We start from the raw sequence: 21169 nt of genomic DNA on the forward strand, positions 1-21169 counted from the left end.
GATTCTCAGGTGATCGTCATGAATGTATGAACTAGAATTAAAATGTTTTGATTCTCAGGTGATCAGTGTGAACGTAAGTACTATGATTAGAAATTATCGATTTTAAGGTGATCAGTGTGGATTAGAAATTATGGATTCTCAGGTGATCAGTGTGAACATAAGCACTAGGATTAGAAATTATCGATTGTTAGGTTATCAGTGTGAACGTAAGAATTCATTTTAGAAATTATGGATTCTCAGGTGATTGGTGTGAATGTACGTACTAGGATTAGAAATGATAAAACTGCTATTGTTTTATGTGATTGGTTTCTATTGATGCAACTTTCCACTCATGATTTCTTATAATAGTGCTGTCTTACACCAAAAATATAAATCTTTTTTATGTTTTGCATGAAAAAATTGAAACACCCTGAACATTCAAATTGTATATATTTACCGTGCAATCACAGATCTAGTTTCAAAACTAAAACTTATATCTGTAATAATTTTTGTATTCCAGATTTGATAAAGGAATGATACAAATATAAAATTAACTTCATAAGGCCAGGATTTTTTAATTTGTTGGTTTACTGATCCGCCGACCTGATTTTGCCGATTTCCATAATAAAAATAAAATTGACTTTTCATGCTTTTTTTATTCCCGCCAAACCTAACAAATGCATTATCCCTGAAAAATAGTTAAAATATTCTTTTTTATGAAATGAAATGCATTAAACACTAACAAAATTGATAACACTTTCTGTTTTGAAAAAAAACTTCTCCTTTTGAAGAAACCTGTGTTTAAAACCGATTTTTTTAAATCAAGTTAAAGTACTGAATATTAACAAATCATTTGGAATTTTCTTGTTTCATAGATAAAAAAAAGATATCGTCTATTTGGATAAAAACGGGAATTCATGACAACAGATTAACCCAATATTCTCGTTCTTCCAGTGGACGAGTCTATTACATTTTTGACACGTGTGTTGAAAATTATTTTCTTACAATGTTTTAACATTTTTTTCTTTATCAGTTTTCGTGCTTGAAGATCATTATTCACCAAGTTTTCTGGAATTGATTAAGAGCTACGCAAATCTGTTTTTCTTGTTTGTGAAATGACAATTTAATTTCGTCTTTGTCTGTGCACACACACCCTTTTTTACGGGAAATGATTAGACAATTTCATACGATGTTTATGACAGCTGAGCAATAATATTTCATCGAACTCAAATTTAAGAAATGATGACAAAATAGCATAAGGAACATATTGTTAGAAAGGTGAAATACATATTTATTTTGCATATTTTTCTGGCTTGAAAGATTTTAATTTTTTTTCCAAACCGACCGACCTGACTTTTTCATGGGTAAATTCTGTAAACCAACAAATTAAAAAACCCTGGCCTAATATCCTGTTTTATACTAGGTTAATCCGTACAGAGTTGAATTTTAAAGTGCAAGATGTAACATTTGCATAAATTAGGTAGAAATATCACAATATAACTACTCAGATACAAAACTTTTCCAAATTTAAAGTCTTTGGATTCAGTTGATAGCACCTGCCACATGCATGCCAGATACAAACTCACAACCTCAGTTTTTACAAGCGTAATACAGTAGTAAGACTACTTGAAATAGACCACTTGCCCAAGGAGGCCTTTTGAAAAAATTCCCCAAAAATAAATCATTTCCTGTATTAATAATTTCAATTTTTATTTTAATAGTCAGTGCATGTAGAAGTGGAGCTATAAATTGTGGTCCTGGAACATGTTATACAGCTAATAGGACTGGATATTGTGATTGTCCTCCAGGATTCTTAGGTGATAGGTGTCAAAGTGAGTATGATACTACAAATTACAATATATAATAAGGAGATGTGGTATGAGTGCCAATGAGACAACTCTCCATGGAGCCACTGTAACATGAGGACCCTATGTAGCATGAAGACATGATGTACCATGGAGACACTCTAACATAAGGACACTATGTAGCATGAAGACATGATGTACCATGGAGTCACTCAACATAAATATACTATGTAGCATAAAGACATGATGTACCATGGAGACACTCTAACATAAGGACACTATGTAGCATGAAGACATGATGTACCATGGAGTCACTCTAACATAAATATACTATGTAGCATAAAGACATGATGTACCATGGAGACACCATCTGTGTAATATAAGGACTATGTAGACATGATGTACTTTGGAGATGCTAACAACAGGACACTATATAGCATGATGACATGATGTACCATGGAGAACCTCTAACATAAGGACACTATGTAGCATGAAGACATGATGTACCATGGAGAACCTCTAACATAAGGACACTATGTAGCATGAAGACATGAAGTACCATGGAGACACTCTAACATAAGGACACTATGTAGAATGAAGACATGATGTACCATGGAGAACCTCTAACATAAGGACACTATGTAGCATGAAGACATGCTGTACCATGGAGACACTCTAACATAAGGACACTATGTAGCATGATGACATGATGTTCCATGGAGAACCTCTAAAATAAGGACACTATCTAGCATGATGACATGATGTACCATGGAGACACTCTAACAAAAGGACACTTTGTAGCATAAAGACATGATGTACCATGGAGTAACTCTAACATAAGGACACCATGTAGCATGAAGACATGATGTACCATGGAGAACCTCTAACATAAGGACACTATGTAGCATGAAGACATGCTGTACCATGGAGACACTCTAACATAAGGACACTATGTAGCATGAAGACATGATGTACCATGGAGAACCTCTAACATAAGGACACTATGTAGCATGAAGACATGCTGTACCATGGAGACACTCTAACATAAGGACACTATGTAGCATGAAGACATGATGTACCATGGAGAACCTCTAACATAAGGACACTATGTAGCATGAAGACATGCTGTACCATGGAGACACTCTAACATAAGGACACTATGTACCAAGAAGACATGATGCACCATGGAGACACTCTCTGTGTAATATAAGGACTATGTAGACATGATGTACTTTGGAGACGCTAACAACAGGACACTATCTAGCATGATGACATGCTGTACCATGGAGACACTCTAACATAAGGACACTATGTAGCATGATGACATGATGTTCCATGGAGAACCTCTAACATAAGGACACTATCTAGCATGATGACATGATGTACCATGGAGACACTCTAACATAAGGACACTATGTAGCATGAAGACATGATGTACCATGGAGTAACTCTAACATAAGGACACCATGTAGCATGAAGAAATGCTGTACCGTGGAGACCCCCAACATAAGGACACTATGTAGCATGATGACATGATGCACCATGGAGACACTCTCTGTGTAATATAAGGACTATGTAGACATGATGTACTTTGGAGACGCTAACAACAGGACACTATATAGCATGATGACATGATGTACCATGGAGAACCTCTAACATAAGGACATTATGTAGTATGAAGACATGATGTACCATGGAGAACGTCTAACATAAGGACACTATGTAGCATGAAGACATGAAGTACCATGGAGACACTCTAACATAAGGACACTATGTAGCATGATGACATGATGTTCCATGGAGAACCTCTAACATAAGGACACTATCTAGCATGATGACATGATGTACCATGGAGACACTCTAACAAAAGGACACTTTGTAGCATAAAGACATGATGTACCATGGACAAACTCTAACATAAGGACACCATGTAGCATGAAGACATGCTGTACCGTGGAGACCCCCAACATAAGGACACTATGTACCAAGAAGACATGATGTACCATGGAGACACTCTGTGTAATATAAGGACTATGTAGACATGATGTACCATGGAGACACTCTAACATAAGGACACTATGTAGCATGAAGACATGATGTACCATGGAGTCACTGTATCATGAGGACCCTATTTAGCATGAAGACGTGATGTACATGTACCATGGAGTCACTCTAACATAAGGACACTTTGTAGTATGAAGACATGCTGTACCATGTAGACACTCTAACATAAGGACACTATGTAGCATGAAGACATGCTGTACCGTGGAGAACCTCTAACATAAGGACACTATGTAGTATGAAGACATGATGTACCATGTAGACACTCTAACATAAGGACACAATGTAGAATGAAGACATGCTCTACCATGGATACACTCTAACATAAGGACACTATGTAGCATAAAGACATGAATATGTGATTTCATGGTTTGGCAAAAGTCAACATACAACCTAATAAAATAGTGTGATTTGCTGAACATTTCAATGTATAATTCACCTGCACCCATGAAAACTATGTACCATGAAGACATGAACATGTGATTTCATGGTTTGGCAAAAGTCAGCATACAACCTTATAAAAGTAGTGTCATTAGCTGAACATTTCAATGCATAGTTCACCTGCACCCATGAAAACCACAAAAATTGGTATCCAACCAATAATATGAATACACAGTAAATGATGTTAAGAGGTAGCTTGTACAGTTTAGTTTGATCTTTTAATAATTGTTTATGTTTTAGATGATCCTTGCTCAGGTGTAGATTGCAGTGGTAATGGAGGGTGTCAGTTTAACAGAACAACAGGACAGGCTATGTGTATGTGTAATGGACAATTTAGTGGAAAGTCTTGTGAAAGTGAGTTTGTAACTAAAGGAAGTTTATACAACAATAAAGCAAAAATATATGAAATTTATTTTTAAGCCCACCTACGATAGTATCGGGGCAGTATGTTTTTTGTTTGTGCATGTTGTTGTTTGTCCAACCTCTTTTCCTGCTTCATGTTAAAGATTTTTGTTAAGGTAGTTTTTGATGAAGTAGAAGTCCAATTATTATTATTAATTTTAAACTTAGTTCCCTTGTTACCCTTTGATATAATCTTCTAATTTTTATATTCTAAAGTTGAGTACTGTAAATTCATTAATTGATTAATGCTCAGTTTTTATTATTGTGAAAAATACTTGCATTTTGAATTATTTTATATGAATTAAACATGATTTTTCTCAATATCATAAAAATTAAAATCGCATTCAAGTTTAAAATGGCAAAATCGCAATAATAAATGCATGCAATAATTTCTGAATTTACAGTAATCAATAAAAAAAAGAAAATGTGATGAAATGATTGCAATATGACAACTCTTCACAAGAGAACAAACGACACAGAAATTAACAAATATAAGTCACCATAAGACCTTCCACAATGAGCAAAGCCCATACTGCATAGTCAGCTTTATAAGGCCCTGAAATGACAAATGTAAAACAATTTTATATGAGAAAGCTAACAGCTGAATTAATTTTTTCAAGTTCTCATTTACATCCCTTGCATTAATATACCATATAACATTACACTGAAATGCTCAGTTAAAAGTGATATTTATTACTGATTTCAGTCTCTCCGTGTGATAATCCTGCCTCTAGGTGTTTCCATGGGGGTAGTTGTACATTACTGGCAGATGGAAATATCAATTGCAGCTGTCCTGATGGATTTTCAGGTGATCGGTGTGAATGTAAGTACTAGGATTAGAAATTATAGATTCTCAGGTGATCGGTGTGAATGTAAGTACTAGGATTAGAAATTATAGATTCTCAGGTGATCAGTGTGAATGTAAGTACTAGGATTAGAAATTATAGATTCTCAGGTGATCGGTGTGAATGTAACTACTAGGATTAGAAATTATAGATTCTCAGGTGATCGGTGTGAATGTAAGTACTAGGATTAGAAATTATAGATTCTCAGGTGATCGGTGTGAATGTAAGTACTAGGATTAGAAATTATAGATTCTCAGGTGATCGGTGTGAATGTAAGTACTAGGATTAGAAATTATAGATTCTCAGGTGATCGGTGTGAATGTAAGTACTAGGATTAGAAATTATAGATTCTCAGGTGATCGGTGTGAATGTAACTACTAGGATTAGAAATTATAGATTCTCAGGTGATCGGTGTGAATGTAAGTATACTAGGATTAGAAATTATGGATTCTCAGGTGATCGGTGTGAATGTAAGTACTAGGATTAGAAATTATAGATTCTCAGGTGATCGGTGTGAATGTAAGTACTAGGATGAGAAATTATAGATTCTCAGGTGATCGGTGTGAATGTAAGTACTAGGATTAGAAATTATAGATTCTCAGGTGATCGGTGTGAATGTAAGTACTAGGATTAGAAATTATGGATTCTCAGGTGATTGATGTGAATGTAAGTATACTAGGATTAGAAATTATAGATTCTCAGGTGATCGGTGTGAATGTAAGTACTAGGATTAGAAATTATAGATTCTCAGGTGATCGGTGTGAATGTAAGTACTAGGATTAGAAATTTTAGATTCTCAGGTGATCGGTGTGAATGTAAGTATACTAGAATTAGAAATTATGGATTCTCAGGTGATCGGTGTGAATGTAAGTACTAGGATTAGAAATTATAGATTCTCAGGTGATCGGTGTGAATGTAAGTACTAGGATGAGAAATTATAGATTCTCAGGTGATCGGTGTGAATGTAAGTACTAGGATTAGAAATTATGGATTCTCAGGTGATTGATGTGAATGTAAGTATACTAGGATTAGAAATTATAGATTCTCAGGTGATCGGTGTGAATGTAAGTACTAGGATTAGAAATTATAGATTCTCAGGTGATCGGTGTGAATGTAAGTACTAGGATTAGAAATTATAGATTCTCAGGTGATCGGTGTGAATGTAAGTACTAGGATTAGAAATTATGGATTCTCAGGTGATCGGTGTGAATGTAAGTATACTAGGATTAGAAATTATGGATTCTCAGGTGATTGATGTGAATGTAACTACTAGGATTAGAAATTATGGATTCTCAGGTGATCGGTGTGAATGTAAGTACTAGGATTAGAAATTATAGATTCTCAGGTGATCGGTGTGAATGTAAGTACTAGGATGAGAAATTATAGATTCTCAGGTGATCGGTGTGAATGTAAGTATACTAGGATTAGAAATTATGGATTCTCAGGTGATCGGTGTGAATGTAAGTACTAGGATTAGAAATTATGGATTCTCAGGTGATTGATGTGAATGTAAGTACTAGGATTAGAAATTATTGATTCTCAGGTGATCGGTGGGAATGTAAGTACTAGGATTAGAAATTATAGATTCTCAGGTGATCGGTGTGAATGTAAGTACTAGGATTAGAAATTATAGATTCTCAGGTGATCGGTGTGAATGTAAGTACTAGGATTAGAAATTATGGATTCTCAGGTGATCGGTGTGAATGTAAGTACTAGGATTAGAAATTATGGATTCTCAGGTGATCGGTGTGAATGTAAGTACTAGGATTAGAAATTATAGATTCTCAGGTGATCGGTGTGAATGTAAGTACTAGGATTAGAAATTATAGATTCTCAGGTGATCGGTGTGAATGTAAGTATACTAGGATTAGAAATTATGGATTCTCAGGTGATCGGTGTGAATGTAAGTATACTAGGATTAGAAATTATGGATTCTCAGGTGATTGATGTGAATGTAAGTACTAGGATTAGAAATTATAGATTCTCAGGTGATCGGTGTGAATGTAAGTACTAGGATTAGAAATTATAGATTCTCAGGTGATCGGTGTGAATGTAAGTTCTAGGATTAGAAATTATGGATTCTCAGGTGATTGATGTGAATGTAAGTACTAGGATTAGAAATTATGGATTCTCAGGTGATCGGTGTGAATGTAAGTACTAGGATTAGAAATTATAGATTCTCAGGTGATCGGTGTGAATGTAAGTATACTAGGATTAGAAATTATGGATTCTCAGGTGATCGGTGTGAATGTAAGTATACTAGGATTAGAAATTATGGATTCTCAGGTGATTGATGTGAATGTAAGTACTAGGATTAGAAATTATAGATTCTCAGGTGATCGGTGTGAATGTAAGTACTAGGATTAGAAATTATGGATTCTCAGGTGATCGGTGTGAATGTAAGTATACTAGGATTAGAAATTATGGATTCTCAGGTAATCGATGTGAATGTAAGTACTAGTATTTTTTATGCCCCACCTACGATAGTAGAGGGGCATTATGTTTTCTGGTCTGTGCGTCTATTCATTCGTCAGTCTGTCCGTCCGTCCGTCCGTCCGTCTGTCCCGCTTCAGGTTAAAGTTTTTGGTTAAGGTAGTTTTTGATGAAGTTGAAACTTGGTACACATGTTCCTTATGATATGGTCTTTCTAATTTTCAACCCAAATTAAACTTTTGACCTCAATGTCACGGTCTACTGAACATAGAAAATGAAAGTGCGAGTTTCAGGTTAAAGTTTTTGGTCAATGTAATTTTTGATGAAGTTGAAGTCCAATCAACTTGAAACTTAGTACACATATGTTCCCTATGATATTATCTTTCTAATTTTAATGCCTAATTATATTTTTTACCCAATTTCACGGTCCATTGAACATGGAAAATGATAGTGCAAGTGGGGCATCCGTGTACTTTGGACACATTCTTGTTTTGCTATTGTTTTATGCCTTGTTACAAATGTCCACTCATGATTCCTTATAGTAGTGCTGTCTTACATAAAAAAAATAATTCTTTTTATATGTTGCATGAAAAAATAGAAACTGCCTGAACATTCAACTTGCATATCTTTACCGTACTGAGGCAATCAAAGATCTAGTTTCAGAACTTAAACTGATGGATAACTGTGAGATAACTTTCTTATTCCAGATTTGATAAAGGAATGATACAAATATAAAATTAACTTTATAATATCCTGTTTTATACTAGGCCTATGTACAGAGTTAAATTTTAAAGTGCAAGATGTAACATTGCATAGGTAGAAATATCACAATATAACTACTCAGAAACAAAACTTTTCCAAATTCAAAGTCTTTGGATTTCAGTTGATAGCACCTGGCACATGCCAGATACAAACTCACAACCTCAGTTTTTACAAGCATAAAACAGTAGTAAGACTACTTGAAATGGACCACTTGGCCAAGGAAGCCATTTTAAAAATTGAAAAAAGTTTGAACTCCCCAAAAATGGATCATTTACTGTAATAATAATTTCAATTTTTATTTAGTCAGTGCATGTAGAAGTGGAGCTATAAATTGTGGTCCTGGTACATGTTATACAGCTAATAGGACTGGATATTGTGACTGTCCTCCAGGATTCTTAGGAGATAGGTGTCAAAGTGAGTATGATACTACAAATTACAATATAAAATAAGGAGATGTGGTATGATTGACAATAAGACAACTCTCCATGGAGACACTATAATATAAGAACATTATGTAGCATGAAGACATGATGAACCATGGAGACACTCTTAGTCTAACATAAGGACACTATGTAGCATGAAGACATGCTGTACCATGGAGACACTCTAACATAAGGACACTTTGTAGCATGAAGACATGCTGTACCAAGGGAGACACTCTATATAGGATGAAGTTGAACTTGGATGATGAAGACATACTGTACCATAGAGCAAGATGTACCATGGAGTCACTTTAACATAAGGACACTATGTAACATGAAGAATTGTTGTACCATGGAGACCCTCTAAAATAAGGACACTATGTAGGCTGAATATATGAATATGTGATTTCATGGTTTTGCAAAAGTTAGCATACAATCTAATTGAAATAGTCTAATTTGTTGAACATTTAAATTCATAGTTCACCTGTACCCCCGAAAACCATGAAAATTGGTATCCGAGCAATAATAATGAATCCAAAGTAAATGATGTTGAGAAGTGGCTATAGTCTGGTTTAGTTTCCTTGCTCAGGTGTAGATTACAGTGGTAATGGACAGTGTCAGTTTAACAGAACAACTTGATAGGCAATTTGATCTTTTAATAATTAGTTTATGTTTTAGATGATTTTTGCTCAGGTGTAGATTGCAGTGGTAATGGACAATGTCAGTTTAACAGAACAACTGGACAGGCTATGTGATCTTTAAATAATTGTTTATTTTTTAGATGATCCTTGCTCAGGTGTAGATTGCAGTGGTAATGGACAGTGTCAGTTTAATAGAACAACTGGACAGGCTATGTGTATGTGTAATGGACAATTTAGTGGAAAGTCTTGTGAAAGTGAGTTCTTTACTAAACTAAGTTTATACAACAATAAAGCACAAATATATGAAATCTTTTTTTTTATCAAAATTTGATCAAGCAGTGATTACTATTTAATCCTGTTCGGGATGAAAATTTCAGGGACTGAATTTTCGGCTCTCCCTTGACACCATTTCACGGTGGGTATGGTTGTCCTGCGAGAGAACGTACTGTGCTGGTGATTTGGTCCTGACGGGTGCTGGTGATCAATGAAAAAATGTAAACAAAGACGAAAATAATGATTTTTGACGTTTTCACTCATAAAAAATGGAAGAAAACGGTTGAGATTTTTCAATTTTGTTTCTTATGGGTTCATATGTAAACCATTAAAAAGTTGACCCTCTAAACTTTTTCAGTAAGCGTAACACAGAAATGCTCATTTTCAGAAAATCTCGAACTGAAAAAATAAAACAAAAATGCTCATAGAGTCCGCTTTCTATACCGCAATCCACGCGACAAAACTATTTTGTGAAAAAACATTGCAATTTATTAACATTTAGCATTTTCTCAATTTATTCATGTCCTGATACTGTGCTGGTGGGTCCTGTCATTGTGCTGGTGGGTCCTGTCATTGTGCTGGTGGGTCCTGATACGGTGCTGGTGATTTTGGATAAGAAGTTGGTCATATTTGAAACAAATGTTACAAAATCAATAAAATTGGGCAGATAACTGTTGTCAATAGGATCTATGACTCCTATTTTAGCTCTTGTGCATCCATTTGGCTGTTTAATATGTGTTTTGAAATGATCGTAACTTGTATTAAATAATTACATAAATGGGCAACATCTTTCGTCCAATATCAGATAACAATATATAGTATCTAAAATAAGAATAGTTTTATTAAGATATTTTAAATGCCCCTTACATTGATGCTTCAACAATGATCAAAGCCAATGCCGCATAGACATGTTTGTTAGCGCTCCGCATACCCCTCCCCACTTCCAACCAACCAACCCTCCTCATTTCCTCCTTCATTGTTACAGTGGTGTACCAACACAACAATTTATTACATAAAATAATAACACAAAGACACACATTATTGAATAACGAATGCTTGCAGGTACTGAATGCTAGTTCAAAGCCGCATTTTCAACTAATAGATAAACCATGTTCTCATATACAAAAATCCCAATCGTGTAGATTAAAAAAGTCTCAAAACTTAAGTTCACATTTTAATGTTTGATGAAGCAGAACTTTAAAAGTGTGCAGTGAATCTTGTTCTCACAACAGTTATTGTCATAATTATGTTTACATAAGACTCATAAAGGAATTAAGAAGGTACCAAGCAATATTTTACAGTTTAATTTAATGATCATGAATGGAAGGAAATGGTACGTAAGTTTACATAGGACAAAAAGAAATTGATAGTATTTTTTGGCGAAAGACTTAAACGCTTCCTTGCATTATATAGTACAGCTCTTCTATAAAAGCATGCAAAAAAAAACTTTGATTGACTTGCTTGCTATGTTTGCTTGGATGTTTTCAAACAATAGGTAGGCGGAGTTTCAATACATACTGGGATTTGATTGGACAAATACAAACTGACAGGAATTGAAGTTAATGTCTATTTTCCAAATAAATTGTAGTATATAGTAAACAGACTACTTACCTGTCGTTTACAAACATCCAAACAATCATAGCAAGCAATTTAATCAATGGTTTGCTTTGCATATATTTATAGAAGAGCTGTAAATTCTAAAAAAAAAGAAATTTTGTTGTCGTAGATGGTTAAATCCTCAACAAAATCACAATATCTTTGTTGGAACGAATAAAGGTTTTAAATCAAATTTTCGTGGACTTTTTAGCTTCCACCCTGACGAGACATGTTAGCTGTTCGTATGCTGTTGCACCTGACGCACGGAAACTTTCACATTTCCATCTTCTTTTCTGAAATATTTTACCCAGCTCATACTTGACAGGACTGTTATCCTAGTAAAAGGTGTAACCAATGAATTGAACACAAGTTAAAAACTCCATAATACTATATAATTCATTTTATGTGTCAATTTGTTCGAAAAAAGTCGAAAAGAAGAGAGTTTTTTTAATGCCATGATTATCTGCCGCTTTCTAGATCTATGCTTAGCATTTATTTCAGATGACATGGACTCCTCACCCTGGTGACCCTGCTGCCTTTCATAACTTTATCCGTATACATATATTAATAGATAAACAAAAGGCTGCAACTGGTATTTGATTCGTTGTAACGAGAATATTTGTGGTGAATGGAAACTGTGAGGGTCAAAATCTTAAATTGCTTATAAATGTTGCTGGACCCAGTTTCGTTATCTGATTTGAATTTTCTGAAATGTGCAAGGTGATAGACATTTTGATTTTTTTTACTCGGTAAGTTTTGCCCTAATTGCTTGAACATTTGCAATATTAAAGCCGATTTCAATGAGTGTGTAGACAAAGGGAATATCTTTGGTTATCTTGCTTGCTGAACAGAAAAGTCATTGTTAGGTTATGTAAACTACCCTACTTTAAGAGTAGACTAGTCCTACAAATGACACATCTTTCTGTCTGTAGGACCAGGCTAATTCGAAAGGAGGGTATAGACCTTACCTAACAATGACTTCACGGTTTAGCTAACAAGCAAGCTAACCAAAGATATAACATTTGCCTACATACTCAATGGAATCGGCTGTAACTAAAAACTCGAATACATTTTAACAGACAGTGGTCTGGTTTGTTGATGAATATTGTTTTTCCTAGATTCACTCTTGAAAAAAACATTTGGTAACATTTGGTCATTGTAATACGGACGCCAATACAATAAATGAACCTCACACGATCCCTCGACACAGTTGAGCTTATATATGATCTTATAGCGATTCGGGTTGAAAATCAGTTGAAATTAAGCCAGTTATTTGTGTGTGTAGATTTGTATTGTTTTAAACTGTTATGACTTTTTAAAGTTAAATCTAGGTGTTTAATCTAAGAATTTCTTTTTTAAACTTATTTACTTGTTTTATACTCAATTGGTAGTATGAAGTTACAAGATATTTTAATTTTTGAAATTGAAGGCACAATTAACAAAGCAAACGTTAGTTTCAAATACTTTTAAATAGATTTTTAAGGATAATGTACCCTTGTGTTGATCCCATGCTAAACATAACAAAAATTTCTGTACAAAGGTCTGTGAATTTTCTACAAAAATAGTGATTTTATTTTCACCAAATTCTCTTTTTCTACTAAATACAATAATGAACTATAAATAATAATGCTTTGCAAGAAGTTTCCCCTTGATACATGTATATGTACAAAATTATATCTTTATTATTCATTGTCTGTGCTGTTTTGATACTATTGCAGTTTGCACATTTTCGTAATTGACAGGCCACAGGAGGGGGTGATAAACCATACACGAAAATATAAAATATTGATCTAAGTACTTAATTTGCATCTCTGAACCCCCACCCCGGCTTGTTTTTTAGGAGGGTGTCTAAAAATGGTCGATTACAGACAGCCGAGTACGCATTTTACTTTCCAGGCGTGTTTACGTTGATTGTTAAAGTCCTGAAAACGGATAGATAGAAACCAAAATGTTTGATTTATCTGGCTTTAGATTCAGTTTTTTTAAATATAAATTAAGTCTACATTTTAATATAATAATACTAAGAATTCACAATATAAAAAAATGCAGAAAAAAAATGGAGATGTGAAATATCTTAATAAGGAGTCATTACTACAGAGATGGTGTGTTTGACACACAAAACTTAAAAGCTTAGTGATATTACCAATATTAAAATAAAAATGTATTTTAGTTTGGTAGTTTTTCCATTTACTCATTTTCAATCATAATTAAGGCACATTTGATTTTTTATTCATAAAAATATTTAAATATAGAAAAGTAGGACACATTGTTCACTTCCTCCCCTGTAATTCTTTATCAAAAATATTTATTTATTTTGGAATTTTGAAATGAAAAAGCTAAGAAATCTTAGTTTTGTTAATGTTCTCTAGGTTATCTCGTCTTCATTCTCTGACATATTCTCTGACATATTCTAGTCTGCCCTTTCATAAAATAGTGATTTTTTTTAGTGTTCTATCGAACTTTCAAAAAAAAATACCTGATAACCGTTCAGACAAAAAAAATACCGGTATGTTGAAAAAATCTTACAGATACAGCAAGTGATTCTTAATAGCTGTAAGATACATTTTTCTTTTAAAATACAACTTTTAAATCTTACGGGAAACTATTCCAAGCTTAACACTTTCACTGTAACCTCGCTCTAACTTATCCCCAATCCCCCCCCAAAAAACAAACAAACAAACCCGCAATACTATTGTCATTCTTATAGTCAGCACTCAATTTTTCACAAACAAATGTGTTTTAAGCTGCTAAAGACATATCATGATTCAAACGCTCAGAAAGTCCTTTCTTCTATATTTTTGCTCTCCATTTTTATACAAAACCTTTTACATTTTTATTTTATGGGTTATTGTTGAAGGTTGTACAATGACGTATGGTTGTTAACACATACTTTCTTTGGTTTCTTATGGAAATTTGTCCATTGACAACAAACATACATCATCTACTTTATATAAGTATTGTATAAATTACAACGTATTTTGGCGATCTTGCAAAATGATCGTAATCCCGAAAATCGTAAACATATTTTCTTATCTTAAAAGGGGGCAAGAAGGGTTCCATTAACAGGCCAATAAATAAAATCACAGTTAATTATAAAAAGAATGAAAAATAGGTTTTTTTTTTCTCTCATAATAACAGTAAACAGATTCATAACAATGGCAATTTCAAGAAAGCAGACAACAGTTAATTACTAGTAGTCAATAACAGTACAGCATCAATGATCTTGACTGAATATTTGCCACTTTTAACTAAAATATAAAGGCACAGAACCAGGACATAGGAGCACAGAACCAGGACCGTTTTTCTTATCACCAGCACATCGTCAGGACAATTCCGTTTAACGAACTTGCACGACTTTTGCAATTTTATATTGTTGTAATATACTTTGCATGGTACTTATGACGCATCAGAGAAAAATTAAGCAACAAAACAGTCGTTTTATTGGCGTTCTGATACAATGTAAACAAACCCACCAGCACAGAATCAGGACCCACCAGCACCCGTCAGGACCAAATCACCAGCACAGTACGTTCTCACGCAGGACAACTATACCCACCGTGCATTTGCGAGTCTGGTCTTGAGGAAACAATGATAGTCTGTTGGAAGGGGACTATAAATGGCTGACCTGTGTTAAGAGAGAGCCATACATTTATCTCTTGCACTTTAAAGACACCCTTGTAGATTTCGAAAAAGAGCAGGCTAATGCTGCTACAAGGCAGCACTTGCACCCACAAAGTGGAGAGGGATTAATATAAGTTGCAAAACTTGTTTCCCAATCCACTGTAAATAAATATGTTTAAACTCAAATTTAATCAATTAGGAGGATTAGCAAGAAATGATTTCATGAAAATAGAAGGACATTGTCCTGACAGGGAATCAAGTAGTCTAGTATCATTTTATTATTTGATACTCCGTTATACTGAGCTAAAGTTGAGTACTGTAAATTCAGAAATTAATGCAAGGTTTTTATTATTGCGAAAAATGCGACAGAGTTGTAAATGCAATAATTTAAACTCACAATTTGAAATATTTTATATGAATTAAACATAATTTTTCACAAAATCGTAAAAATTAAAATCTCATTTAAGTTTAAAATGGCAAAATTGCAATAATAAATGCATCCAATAATTTCTGAATTTACAGTATGCAATAAAAAAAAAATGTGATGATATGATTGCAAAATGACAACTCTTCACAAGAGAACAAATGACACAGAAATTAACAAATATAGGTCACCATAAGACCTTCAACAATGAGCAAAGCCTCTACTGCATAGTTAACTATATAAGGCCCTGAAATGACAAATGTAAAACAATTGAAACAAGAAAGCTTACAGCTGAATTAATGTAGTCAAGTTCTCATTTACATCCCTAGCATTAATATACCATATAACATTACACTGAAATGCTCAGTTAAAAGTGATATTTATTACTGATTTCAGTCTCTCCGTGTGATAATCCTGCCTCTAGGTGTTTCCATGGTGGTAGTTGTACATTACTGGCAGATGGAAATATCAATTGCAGCTGTCCTGATGGATTCTCAGGTGATCGTTGTGAACGTAAGTACTAGGATTAGAAATTATTGATTCTCATGTGATTGGTGTGAATGTAAGAATTAGGATTAGAAATTATGGATTCGAAGTTGATCCGTGTGAACAAAAGTACTAGGATTAGAAAGTATGGATTCTCAGGTAATCGATGTGAATGTAAGTACTAGGATGTTTTTGCTATTACTTTATGCCTTGTTGCAACTGTCCACTCATGATTCCTTATAATAGTGGTGTCTTACATAAAAAAAAAAAGCTTTTTATATGTTGCATGAAAAAATAGAAACTGCCTGAACATTCAACTTGTATGTCTTAATGTACTGAGGCTATCAAAGATCTAGTTTCAGAACTAAAACTGATGGATAACTGTGAGATAACTTTCATACTCCAGATTTGATTAAGGAATGATACAAATACATGTATAAAATTAACTTCACATATCCGGTTTTATACTAGGCCTATCTACAGAGTTGAATTTTAAAGTGCAAGATGTAACATTGCATAGGTAGTACGAAATATCACAATATAACTAATCAGATACAAAACTTTTCCAAATTCAAAGTCTTTGGATTTCAGTTGATAGCACCTGGCACATGCCAGATACAAACTCACAACCTCAGTTTTTACAAGCGTAATACAGTAGTTAGACTACTTGAAATAGACCACTTGGCCAAGGAGGCCATTTTAAAAATTGAAAAAGTTTGAACTCTCCAAAAATGAATCATTTACTGTAATAATAATTTCAATTTTTACTTAGTCAGTGCATGTAGAAGTGGAGCTATAAATTGTGGTCCTGGTACATGTTATACAGCTAATAGGACTGGATATTGTGACTGTCCTCCAGGATTCTTAGGAGATAGATGTCAAAGTGAGTATGATACTACAAATTACAATATAGAATAAGGTGATGTGGTATGATTGAGAATGAGACAACTCTCCATGGAGACACTCTAACATAAGGACACTTTGTAGCATGAAGACATGAAGTACCATGAAGACACTCTTAGTCTTACATAAGGACACTATGTAGCATGAAGACATGATGTACCATGGAGACACTCTAACATAAGGACACTATGTAGCATGAAGACATGATGTACCATGGAGACACTCTAACATAAGGACACTATGTAGCATTAAGACATGATATACCATGAAGACACTCTTAGTCTAACATAAGGAAACTATGTAGCACGAAGACATGATGTTCCATGGAGACACTCTAACATAAGGACACTATGTAGCATTAAGACATTATGTAGCATGAAGACATGATGTACCATGGAGACACTCTAACATAAGGACACTATGTAGCATTAAGACATGATATACCATGAAGACACTCTTAGTCTAACATAATGAAACTATGTAGCACAAAGACATGATGTTCCATGGAGACACTCTTAGTCTAACATAAGGACACTATGTAGCATTAAGACATGATGTACCATGGAGTCACTCTAACATAAGGACAGTTTGAAGCATGAATACAGGATGTACCATGAAGTCACTAACATAAGGTCACTTTGTAGCATGAAGACAAGATGTACCATGGAGACACTCTAACATAAGGACACTATGTCGCATGCAGACATGTTGTACCATGGAGTCACTCTAACATAAGGACACTTTGTAGCAAGGAGACATGCTGTACCATGGAGTCACTAACATAAGGACATTTTGTAGCATGAAGACAAGATGTACCATGGAGACACTCTAACATAAGGACACTATGTAGCATGAAGACATGCTGTACCATGGAGTCAGTCTAACATGAGGACACTTTGTAGCAAGGAGACATGCTGTACCATGGAGACACTATATATAAGATGAAGTTGAACTTGGATGATTGCGACATACTGTACCATAGAGCAAGATGTACCATGGAGTCACTTTAACATAAGGACACTATGTATTTTGAAGAAATACTGTACCATGGAGACCCTCTAAATTAAGGACACTATGTAGCCTGAATACATGAATATGTGATTTCATGGTTTTGCAAAAGTTAGCATACAATCTAATTGAAATAGTCTAAATACGTGAACATTTAAATTCATAGTTCACCTGTTCCCCCGAAAACCATGAAAATTGGTATCCGACCAATAATAATGAATCCAAAGTAAATGATGTTGAGAAGTGGCTATAGTCCAGTTTAGTTTCCTTGCTCAGGTGTAGATTACAATGGTAATGGACAGTGTCAGTTTAACAAAACAACTGGGCAGGCAATGTGATCTTTTAATAATTGGTTTTTTTTAGATGATCCTTGCTCAGGTGTAGATTGCAGTGGTAATGGACAGTGTCAGTTTAACAGTACAACTGGACAGGCTATGTGTATGTGTAATGGACAATTTAGTGGAAAGTCTTGTGAAAGTGAGTTCTTAACTAAACTAAGTTATGCAACAATAAAGCACAAATATATGAGTTCTTTTTTTTTATCAAAATTTGATCAAGCAGTGATTACTATTTTATCCTGTTCGGGATGAAAATTTCAGGGACTGAATTTTCGGCTCTCCCTTGACACCATTTGCGAGTCTGGTCTTGAGGAAACAATGATAGTCCGTTGGAAGGGGACTATAAATGGCTGACCTGTGTTAAGAGCCATACATTTATCTCTTGCACATTAAAGACATCCTTGTAGATTTCGAAAAAGAGTAGGCTAATGCTGCTACAAGGCAGCACTTGCACCCACAAAGTGGAGAGGGATTAATATAAGTTGCAAAACTTGTTTCCCAATCCACTGTAAATAAAAATGTTTAAACTCAAATTTAATCAATTAGGAGGATTAGCAAGAAATGATTTCATGAAAATAGAAGGACATTGTCCTGACAGGGAATCAAGTAGTCTAGTATCATTTTATTATTTGATACTCTGTTATACTGAGTTAAAGTTGAGTACTGTAAATTCAGAAACTAATGCAAGGTTTTTATTATTGCGAAAAATGCGACAGAGTTGTAAATGCAATAATTTAAACTCACATTTTGAAATATTTTATATGAATTAAACATTATTTTTCTCAAAATCGTAAAAATTAAAATCGCATTTAAGTTTAAAATGGCAATAATAAATGCACCCAATAATTTCTGAATTTACAGTATGCAATAAAAAAAAGAAGATGTGATGATATGATTGCAAAATGACAACTCTTCACAAGAGAACAAATGACACAGAAATTAACAAATATAGGTCACCATAAGACCTTCAACAATGAGCAAAGCCTCTACTGCATAGTTGACTATATAAGGCCCTGAAATGACAAATGTAAAACAATTTTAAATGAGAAAGCTAACAGCTGAATTAATGTATTCAAGTTCTCATTTACATCCCTAGCATTAATATACCATATAACGTTACACTGAAATGCTCAGTTTAAAGTGATATTTATTACTGATTTCAGTCTCTCCGTGTGATAATCCTGCCTCTAGGTGTTTCCATGGGGGTAGTTGTACATTACTGGCAGATGGAAATATCAATTGCATCTGTCCTGATGGATTCTCAGGTGATCGGTGTGAATGTAAGTACTAGGATTAGAAATCATGGATTCTCAGGTGATCGGTGTGAATGTGAGTACTATATATATGAGAATTAGAAATTATGGATTCTTAGGTGATCAGTGTGAACGTAAGAACAAGGTTTAGAAATTATGGATTCTTATGTGATCAGTGTGAATGTAAGAACTAGGTTTAGAAATTATGGATTCTTAGGTGATCAGTGTGAACGTAAGAACTGGGTATAGAAATTATGGATTCTTAGGTGATCAGTGTGAACGTAAGAACTAGGTTAGAAATTATGGATTCTTAGGTGATCAGTGTGAACGTAAGAACTAGGTTAGAAATTATGGATTCTTAGGTGATCAGTGTGAACGTAAGAACTAGGTATAGAAATTATGGATTCTTATGTGATCAGTTTGAACATAGAACTAGATATAGAAATTATGGTTTCTTAGGTGATCAGTTTGTACGTAAGTACTAGGATTATAAAACATGGATTCTTAGGTGATCACTGTGTGTATTTACCGGACTGCAGCATGTGAAATAATTATAATTTATTTGCAGATTTGATAAAGGAATGATACAAGTATAAAATTAACTGTAAATATACTAGGCATATGTACAAAGTTTGATTTTAAAGTGCAAGATGTAACATTTCATAGGTAGAAATATCACAATATCTACCGAGATACAATATTTTGACTCTTGAGCTATATATCCTTAGTCTGACTCCTAAATGATTATGGCTAGTAGAAAATCTTCAAATTCCAAATTTAAAGTTTTTGTATTTGAGTTGGATGCACCTGCCACATGCCAGATACAAACTCACAACCTCCGTTTTTACACGTAATACAGTATAGTAAGACTAATTGAAATACACCACTTGGCCAAGCAGGCCAATATGAAAATTAAATAAAGTTTTAACTAAGGATCATATTCTGTAATAATAATTTCAATTTTTATTTAGTCAGTGCATGTAGAAGTGGAGCTATTAATTGTGGTCCTGGTACATGTTATACTGCTAATAGGACTGGATATTGTGACTGTCCTCCAGGATTCTTAGGAGATAAGTGTCAAAGTGAGTATGATACTACAAATTACAATATAAAAATAAGGAGATGTGGTTTGATTGCCAATGAGACAACTCTCTATCAAATTTCAAGTTTAGTTAGTTGAGAAAATAAAAAATACCAAAAAATGTTTAATATAACACTTCTGACCAATCAGTAAAGGTTTCCTCCAAATATGAAGGGGGATAGGACCTTTATCGGGACTCTGGGATAAGGTGTTTTTAAGCTCGGGATTTCGGGATTTACCCCTTCAGGATCCTGGAATACTTTTTTTCAAATTTCGGGATCCGGGAATTAACTTTATTTAAATTCGGGACCTTGGGATTTCGTGTTTTTAAGCCCGGGATTTCGGGATCAGGACCCCTCCTACCCCCCTCATATATATAAACAAAAATGTGGGAA

At 34.2% G+C, this 21169-nt stretch overlaps 1 protein-coding gene across 8 annotated transcripts in view; it reads left to right on the forward strand.

The window, feature by feature from the left end:
• The window catches only part of LOC139498509 (neurogenic locus notch homolog protein 1-like), a 111248-nt gene that overhangs the window by 48242 nt on the left and 41837 nt on the right, over nt 1-21169 (forward strand). For 4 of the 8 annotated variants that reach the window (XM_071286925.1, XM_071286932.1, XM_071286931.1 and 1 more), the window contains 10 exons: nt 1701-1811; nt 4527-4640; nt 5395-5511; nt 9032-9142; nt 9932-10045; nt 16102-16218; nt 16964-17074; nt 18466-18579; nt 19604-19720; nt 20665-20775. In XM_071286925.1, the coding sequence (XP_071143026.1) occupies nt 1701-1811; nt 4527-4640; nt 5395-5511; nt 9032-9142; nt 9932-10045; nt 16102-16218; nt 16964-17074; nt 18466-18579; nt 19604-19720; nt 20665-20775 (1137 nt within the window). The remainder of the gene's footprint in view (nt 1-1700; nt 1812-4526; nt 4641-5394; nt 5512-9031; nt 9143-9931; nt 10046-16101; nt 16219-16963; nt 17075-18465; nt 18580-19603; nt 19721-20664; nt 20776-21169) is intronic. The other 4 variants (XM_071286928.1, XM_071286930.1, XM_071286927.1 and 1 more) reach the window with 4 other exon arrangements.

This window comes from Mytilus edulis, chromosome 12 (genome assembly GCF_963676685.1).
Source record: "Mytilus edulis chromosome 12, xbMytEdul2.2, whole genome shotgun sequence".
Classification (NCBI taxonomy): domain Eukaryota; kingdom Metazoa; phylum Mollusca; class Bivalvia; order Mytilida; family Mytilidae; genus Mytilus; species Mytilus edulis.